At 26.2% G+C, this 9,286-nt stretch overlaps 2 protein-coding genes across 2 annotated transcripts; both read left to right on the top strand.

Annotated features, from left to right (window-relative positions):
- Positions 1 to 624: 624 nt before the first annotated feature.
- Positions 625 to 2,619, top strand: LOC145842011 (putative ATP-dependent RNA helicase DDX41). Its single transcript, XM_082949356.1, has one exon. It carries the CDS (start codon positions 639 to 641, stop codon positions 2,487 to 2,489), a length of 1,851 nt encoding a protein of 616 aa, XP_082805482.1. The 5' UTR covers positions 625 to 638; the 3' UTR covers positions 2,490 to 2,619.
- A 175-nt stretch (positions 2,620 to 2,794) lies between these two features.
- Positions 2,795 to 7,486, top strand: LOC145842352 (NADH dehydrogenase [ubiquinone] iron-sulfur protein 4, mitochondrial-like). Its single transcript, XM_082949777.1, has 5 exons — positions 2,795 to 2,891; positions 3,367 to 3,535; positions 4,663 to 4,835; positions 5,217 to 5,296; positions 6,932 to 7,486. The coding sequence occupies exons 1-5, from the start codon at positions 2,845 to 2,847 to the stop codon at positions 7,033 to 7,035; spliced, it is 573 nt and encodes a 190-aa protein (XP_082805903.1). The 5' UTR covers positions 2,795 to 2,844; the 3' UTR covers positions 7,036 to 7,486.
- Positions 7,487 to 9,286: the final 1,800 nt, after the last annotated feature.

The following is a 9,286-nucleotide window of genomic DNA, read 5'->3' as shown; positions in this document are numbered from 1 at the left end:
TTACTAACCAAAACTTTTAAAAATTCATATATTTACCACTTGAAAATGGAACTAGTATAGTTTTGAAAAGCTTTGTGAAATAAAATATAAAACAAAATGAGTAATCTGTTAATATTAAGTTGCAAATGGTATATAAAGTAATGAACTTTTGATTATATACCTAAAATCTATCATAAACATAGATTTTTTTGTATCATTTAAATATTTATTTAGCAAAAAATTACATTTAAAGTAGCTTTAATATACCTTTTCTATAATATTATACTATTTTAGACAGTATTTTACCTTGAATTAATTTAAAACTTATAATGAATAAAAAACTTGTTCTTTAAAAACCTGTAAGAAATCCTGAAAAAAGTCCGAAAAATCTTTGACAACTCTGTATAAATTACCTAGATTTTGCTGAAATTTCAGTGAGAACCCTGTTAAAAACTATGTTTTTTCTTATTTTATTAACTATTAAAAGTTTTAAATATCATGTTTGAATTAAAAATAATAATGTTCAAAATCATAGATTAGCATGTTTAGTTAGTTATACTTTGGTTTAAATGATCTGAAATAACTAAAAAAAACTCCAAAATTTAGATTCCAAACAAATAAACATAGTTTTTATTTTCAGTAAATTTAAATAAAACAAAATGTCTGATGCTTTAAAAGATTTTATGAGAAAAAGAAGAAGAGTTGAAGAGAATTCAAGCTCGTCAGATGATGAAAACTTTGAAGAGTATGTTCCTTTGAAACAGAAAAGAAAAGAGCAAGCTGAAGTCTTTCAATCTCGGTACATTGAAAACAATCAAGAAGAAGATGAAGTTGAAGATGAAATGCCAAAATTTTTAGAACCTGCTCCGGTACCAGAAGTACAACCTCCAAAATCAAACATTAGCTTGTTAGACCAACATAGCAGTCTTATGAAACAAGCTGAGCTTCAGAATGAAACAAATAAAGAAAAACAACTCAAAGAAGAAAATAAAATTTTAGAATCTGTCACAGAAGCTAGAGCATTGCAGTCAGTTCAAGACCTTGCTCAGGGTATAACATACAAAGAGCCACTAAAGTCTGCATGGACTCCACCAGGATTTGTAAGAAAAAGAAAACCAGAGGAAAATGATAAGATAAGAATGGATCTTAGAATTGATGTAGAAGGAAATGATGTACCGCCACCCATTAAGCATTTTAAAGATATGAAATTACCTAGAGCTTTACTTCGTGCTTTGAAAAAGAAGGGCATTAAAAAACCTTCAGCTATTCAAGTACAAGGACTGCCTGTTGCTTTTTCAGGGAGAGATATGATTGGAATTGCATTTACTGGTAGTGGAAAAACTCTTGTCTTTGTTCTGCCAATTCTTATGTTTTGTTTAGAGCAAGAATTAAATCTTCCTATTAGGAGAAGAGAAGGTCCTTTTGGCCTAATAGTTTCTCCTTCCAGAGAGTTAGCTAGACAAACATTAGAGGTATTCAACTATTACAGTAAGGCCTTATATGATGCTAAGTACCCTGAAATTAGAGCTTCTTTATGTATGGGAGGAATGAATAGCAAAGATACCAGAAACGAAATTGACAGAGGCTGCCATCTTTTAGTTGCTACTCCTGGCAGACTTTTAGACCAGCTAAACAAAAAACATTTTTCATTGAACGTATGTCAATATTTATGTCTAGATGAGGCAGATCGAATGATTGATCTTGGTTTTGAGGAAAATGTCAGAGAAATATTTTCATTTTTTGATGGCCAAAGGCAAACTTTACTTTTTAGTGCTACTATGCCAAAAAAAATTCAGAATTTTGCAAGATCAGCTTTGGTATGTCCAATCTCAGTGAATGTTGGACGCGCTGGAGCAGCAAGCTTGAATGTGACCCAAGAAGTAGAACATGTAAAGGACGAGGAAAAAATATCTCACCTACTTAATTGCTTACAAAAAACTGAGCCACCTGTATTAATATTTGCACAAAAGAAAAATGACGTGGACGACATTCATGAGTATCTTCTGCTTAAAGGTGTTGGAGCAGTTGCCATTCATGGTGGCAAAGACCAAGAAGATAGAAGTAGAGCTATTGATTGCTTTCGTAGCAAAGAAAAAGACATTTTAGTAGCCACTGACATTGCATCTAAAGGTCTAGATTTTCAAGAAATTAAACACGTAATAAATTATGACATGCCTGAAGATGTAGAAAATTATGTTCACAGAATAGGGCGTACAGGTAGATCTAAAAACAGAGGTATTGCCACAACATTCATTAACAAGGGTTGTGATAGGTCCATTTTACTTGATTTAAGGGCTTTGCTTGTTGAAGCAGGTCAAAAAATTCCAGATATACTTGAAGAGTTAGGACCAGCTGAAGCACTAGAGTTGGGAGGACAAAAAGGTTGTACTTATTGTGGTGGTCTTGGTCATCGTATCAAAGACTGTCCTAAGCTGGAAGCTATTAGAAACAAAAAAGTTTCTAGTATTGGCAGACCAGATTTTAGACCTGGAAATACAAATGAGTATTAAACATTTTAAATTTGAACCTTTTTATACTTTTGCTTAATAAGTTTTTTAGTGCTTAAAATATACATTAAGGTTTTAGTTAGTTTTGTATAAATTTTAAATTATTTATGTTTTAATTTGTTTACTATGTGTAGGGAATGTGATAATAATCATTACAAAATTTTAATTGTTTCTCTAGTTTTATTAAACTTTGTTCTTAGTGATACATTCAAGTTATTTTAAGAGCGTTGACTAAAATAAATTTTAATATTTTATTTTTATGCATTCTAGCTTCATAAAAACCAAAGTTTCTTATTCTGACAGTAACAAAAACTAACATTCTAACAGGTGTTTGTTCTTAAATTACTTAAATTCAAGAATGCTTGCCTCTACATTAGGTAAAATAGCTACAAGTACTGGAGCTAGGTAATATTTTATTTTATTTACTTAATTATAAGTTTAATCTATTTAGAGTTTTGTAATAAAATCTTTCCGATAGTAACATTGTAAAACTATTGAAGTGCGTTTGAAATTCCAAAACAGCTAATTTTTCATAGCTGTTAATTTTTAATATATAGAAAACTTAAGCTTAATATTATTTATCAAATGATTACTTAATCTAATATCATATATACTGTCCAATTTTTATTTTATTTTAACATTATTGAGCAATATATTACATAAATAAAAAACATGTTAAGACATACGTATTTTTCAAAAACACACTTCATTGAAATAAATAAATATTGTTAATGAATATTAAAAAAAACTTTAATCAATTAAAGGCATGTTAGGGCTAAGGTCCTTTTTCACAAATATTACCATTTGTTCTTTTCTTATATTAAACCTTGATAATAATTTGACCATGTTAAATTTTATTAACACGGTTTGATATTTTTAGGGCATTTTCGTTGTCTTCTTATGCCAGTGGTAGTGGAAATTATGTCCATATAGCTGGTAAATCGTCTCGTAAAATTGAAACGCTGAAAATGGAGCATAAAGAATTGGATAAGAAAGGAGGCAAAAGTACAGATATTGCTGAACTTGCAGAGTCTGATGTGAAGCATTCTGTTAGTTAACTGGTATTTACTATAGGTTTTTAAATATTTCATGTCTTTGATAATAAATAATAATTTATAAAACGTTTTTTTATTAAATTGCTCAGTTGTAGCAAAAAACTATATTATTAATTTTTTTTTTATCGAATTAAAAAAGTATTTAAAAACTAGTGAGTTTTCATTCAAAATTAGTAATGTAAACGTTAGTAAATACGAAATTGATTAAAGCATATGTTCATAATATATACGATAATTCTAAAAACAATCTATATAGTTTCTGTTTATTTAGATAGATTGAATATTATAGATACTAGATATAGTTTCAAAAAAATAAAAACAGCCTTATTCCGTTAGATTTCTTTACAATTTTATTGGCTATATATGTTTTTAACAAAAATGATTTTATTATATGTTTTGACTTTTTTGTCAGTACTTAAATTGTATTTAAGCACTGACGAGGTCTTTGACCGAAACTTAGTTTGCATAAAAAAGTCTTGAAATAATGAATAAATAGAAATGATTTTGTTTTTATATGTTTTTGTTTATAGACAAATTTTGAAAGAAAAGCTGGCTTTTAATTAACAAAACATTTAAAAATTTTCCATTGTGTAATTTTAATTTATAATTGTAAAATATATACACAAACTAAGTTTCTTGCTGAGCAGGTTTTCCAAATTTCTTCCAGGTTTTTAAAAGTACACATTTTTGAATCTATTTTTAGTTTAAAGTTAATGTAAGAAACTGTGTTAAATAGTATAAAGACATTGAAAAGATACTGTAAAGTAACTAATTTTTTTTATTTATACGATAGTTTTTTTGAGTCAAATCGAAGTTTTACTACTGAACATGTGAAAATTATTAAAATTCCAGGTTTATTTTTGCATAAATTGTCAAATTTTAGGTTTTTCCAGGTAAAGTGGCAACCCTGTTAAAATGAAAACATTTGGAATAAAGTTTAAAGTAACATATGAAAAATAAAAATAAATCCTATTAAAAAAAAATCAATTGCGCTTAATTTTATTCAACAATCAAAATTGTCTCTGTGACCACATAGACAACCATACAATATCATGTCAAGCAGTTAGTTACATTTTCAGAATTAACAAAACTTCTCAAACTATTGCTAATAAACAATACAGGACGCTTCAACTTTAAACTACACGCCCGAAAGTTTGTTGGACGGCAGAACTGTGCGAATTTACAAGCCGGCCAAGAGCGCCATGCAGAGCGGCCACCAGAACATGAAGCAGTGGAAAATCGAGTTTGACACCCAGGAAAGATGGGAAAATCCCACCATGGGATGGGGATCCAGGTATTTGTTCTTTCAATTTACTTATAATAAGTTGTACCAAATACCTTTTGTTGTTTTTTTTTGCTTAAAAACGATACTATTTTGATTGCTTTGTATCTGTACTTTGATATCCAAAAATATTTTCATAAACAAATACTTGCCCACAAATTTAATCAAAAGTATCAATTAAAATTTTAATGGCTTAATGCAATTTGATAGTTTTGTTTTTACATTAGATCTTTACAATGTATACTTACGCTAAAGTTGTGTCTCTATGCAGCTACTACGTTTTCTATTTAGTCGTTTTGTTAAATTTTTGAAATAAATTAAATATGTTTTAAATCTATTTATGCTAAGTTATTAGTTTAAGAAATAATAGTTTATTATTTTTTCTCTTTTCAGTTCTGACCCGATGTCCAGCATAGGAATGGCAATGACTTTCAAAACAAAAGAAGAGGCTATTAGATTTGTACAACGTCAAGGTTAACAATGATTTTCTGTTTACAGTTTTTTTGTTGCTAAGGACGTTTTATGTTTATTTAGTTTTATGTTTAAATTTATCTCTTAAAATGTTTCCGCTTTAACTTGTAAAGAAATTAGTTATGGAGAAAATTTGCATTGAACTTAATTCTTGTTTTGTATTGCTTCACTATAGTTTGAAAATATTCGCTAGGTTTTCTGAAATTGTTAAGTGAACTAAATTAAGCTACACGTATTTAATAGATTTAAAAGAAATACACTAAATGGTTTGAAATTAATATTAAAGGAATACCATAGAATAATACTAAACTTTAAACAAATTTATATTGTACTACTAGGAGATAATTCTAATAAAGAAAAGTCTATACATATTTTATGGATATGGCTTACGTACTCATAGAGTTTTTATTATCAGTTTTTAGCTACTTTTATATTAGTTTAACTCAGCATTATTTTAAATCCTTGTGCACACGAATTTTTTTATACTAATACATATTAAGAAAAAAGTTATAGCTAGTTAAAGTGTGTTTGTAACATTTATTACATTAATTTTATCAGGGTGCCACTTTACCTGGAAAATCCTGGAATTTGACAATTTAGGCAAAAAAAAAAAACCTAGAATTTTAGTAATTTTCACATGTTCAGTAGTAGAATTTCGATTAGACTGAAAAAATTTATTATATAAATAAAAAAAATTAGTAGCTTTACAGTATCTTTTCAATGTTTTTAATCTATTTAACACATTTTTTACCTTAAACTTAACTTTAAACTAAAAATAGACCCAAAAATGTGTACTTTTAAAAACCTGGAGGAAATTTGGAAAACCTGGAAAATTTGTTGAAAAAACGAGTGGCAACCCTGTTTTAATTAGAATTTTAAAATGATCTTAAGATGTAAGTCTTCGAAATTCATAAAATAAAATCATATTTGTATTAGTTGTGTTTTAGAAAAACAAAACTATGATAAAAGTTAAAAAAAAGGCTTTTCAGTTAATATAAATCTAATGCAAGTAATTTTAAGCGGTAATTTGTTTTAATATTTTGTTCTAAAATTAAAATAAAACATAATAATGTAAATTTCTTAAATGAATAAGTTATTTTCTAGGTTATAATTTTTTTCAATAACCTTGGTAAGAGTTTGAACTAAAATTTTTATAAATTCAGATAATAAATTCTAAAAGATTAAAAATGTGTGAAGGTAGATTACATTATCTTTGATTATCTGAAAAGTATTATGTTTAAAAAAAATTCCAACTTAAACTATATATTTTTCAATTGCTGTATTTTAGATATAAACTTTAAGTTTAACTTTTAAACTAAAATGATGTTTTATATTAAGTTCAATAAGATTAGATTTTGTCACTCATTTAAACAGTAATTTATTTTCAGTAATTTTAAATTAACTTTTTTCACCTTAAATTATCTATAGAGAAGTATTTAAATAAACAGTTTTTAATTTAAGATGTTTAAAACTTTTACAAACAGACAAATTAGTTTAAAAGTTAAAAGTTTTTATAAATTTTTATAACTTGAAACTTGTGATTTAGAATTATACAGTTTTAATAACACTTAAAATGTAAATCAAAAACAAGCACATTAAAGTTTTTATTATATGTTTTACATATGTTTTGTATCTAGGTTGGCAGTGTTTTGTTGATGAAAATCCTCCAAAGAAGATGCAACCGAAATCATACTCCATCAATTTCGCATGGAACAAGCGCGTCAGGAGAGGAATGAAATAAATGTTATGTTTTTGGTACCTAAATCTTTGTTAACTTAAATGAATATTTTCCTTTTTTTTACAAATTATTAAAAAAGTATTTAGTATTTTGATTAAGGGTGAAAATTCATAATTACTATTGTCACAAGTTTTAGAAAAAAATTTAATGCGATTTTTATTTAAGTTTGTAATAAAACTATAAATAAAAAATTAATCACTTTATTTATGTATCTCAATACCTTAAAGCTTTATTTTTACCTTAAGTTAAAACAAACTATTGAAATATTAATTATTGAATTTGTATATGTCAATTATGTACTTTGGTTTAGTAAAACTGTTATAATTAAAAATATTCAAAATAATTTGTTATAGCAAGAAAAGCATGACGAGTCAGATTAAAAACAAGCTTTTGCCAAGTTAATTATAAGACTTACATGAGTAAACGAGTTTTAGTAAATTTAAGCACTGTTATATTTTGTTTGTTTCTAATAATAATTAACGAATAGTTAAATCACTGATAATGTTTTTCATATAGTAAAAAACTATGGTAATATGGTATATAAATACTTTTTCAACTGAAAAAATTAACGTGATAACATAAAAGTTTTAGTTAAATAGAATTTAATTCATAGTTTTTTTTATACAGGACTAGATTCCTTTATTTAGTATAAACATGCGTATTTTTAATTTTATTTTATAATACAAAGTTTTAGATAACAGCTTTAAATTTTTTTTGCACAGAGACTTTTTTCTTTTTTATATGAGTATAAGTTCAGACACATCTCTTAATAAGCTTAAAATCCTTATAAGCGCGAGTTATTTAGCTAAATTCTATTGTTGTCGAAATTGTAAGCTAAAATCATGTATTATTTATAATGCATTCACCTCTCGCTAATTTACGCACATTTTGTCCACAGAAAAAAAGCGTAACTATAACGTAACTAATGAAGAGAGGTAGGTAATATACCTATGATATTGGCTGTTTTCTTATATTGAATTAGATTAAATACATTTTGATGACTTAACCACTTTTTTTTTGTGTCTACAAAAATAGTTTTCATTCAAGTTGTACATATTTGTAAAAAGCTTTTCAACTAAGTTTGTTTATGTTCATTCAAAGAATTTTTCTACTATGTTCCTCGCCCTCCTAAGATCAAAAAAAATCTTGCTCTAACACCATGCGAGACAAACTTTATTTTAGGTGGGCAAGGAACAAATTAGCTAAAAATAAAGATTTTATTGAGTTGAAATGAAACGTTATGCCTTAAACACTGTGAGTAAATTGAAAATTTTAGCTTGTTAGATATAAAGGTTTAAAGGCGGGCTAAGACACCTAAAAAATAAAGAGCAAAGCCATAGAGCCAATAGGTTTCCTTATGAAAGGCACAAACTCTAAAAACACAAAAGTCTCAATTTTGATGGAAATCTATATCCCCATTAATTAGCACTTGAAATGATATATAAACATTTAAATATCTTACTAACTCAATAAACACAAATAAATCCCAATATCAAATATTTTCCAAGTTAGAATTTTTTTTTCAAATTCTTTAATGCGTAATTGAACGAGATTCCTGAGATGTTACTATAGTACTATAATGACGTTTATTCAAAAGATAAAGTAAAATATTTTCGTTATTTGTGCTTTGCTATCTAAAGTTATAATAAGTTTTAGTGGAAAATACTTTTCCAGTTTGTTTCATGCAAAAAAAAAATTTGCAATCGAGAACTTTTTTTACAATCATTATTTTATTTTAGGATAAATCACTAAGAGTTGAAAAACGCTGTTTTTAATTTCATTACAAAACGATATTAAGTTAAAACTATAATAGTTGCTAGAAAAAAATTATCTAAAAAATAACTATCAAATGTTAAAAAAAATTAACTAATGTAATTTTTTAATACAAATATACGAACTATATAAAAAGATAATCCAAATTCTAAGAGTAAATGAACAACTATTAACAATTGTTTAAGAATTATTCAAACATATTTTATCTTATTTTTATAACAAATTAATTTTCACCTTTAAGTACTTTTTCTTATTCTTTTTGTTTTAAATCTAGTCTAAGTTAATATACTTGTAGCTACAACTCTTTTAAATTTTATACAATTTTGTAAAGTTTTTGACAAAATCCTTAAAAATTATTTTACTAATGAGAATATTTTCTAAGGTTTTTTATTCAATTTGTTATTTTTATGTCTTTCTTCGAGAATGACTAATTAAATCATGGATTAAATTTTAATAAATTTAAAAATACTCATTAAATCAC

Source organism: Thalia democratica, chromosome 8, assembly GCF_965202585.1.
Source record: "Thalia democratica chromosome 8, ktThaDemo2.hap1.1, whole genome shotgun sequence".
Lineage (NCBI taxonomy): Eukaryota > Metazoa > Chordata > Thaliacea > Salpida > Salpidae > Thalia > Thalia democratica.
This window is presented reverse-complemented; position numbering and strand designations above follow the sequence as displayed.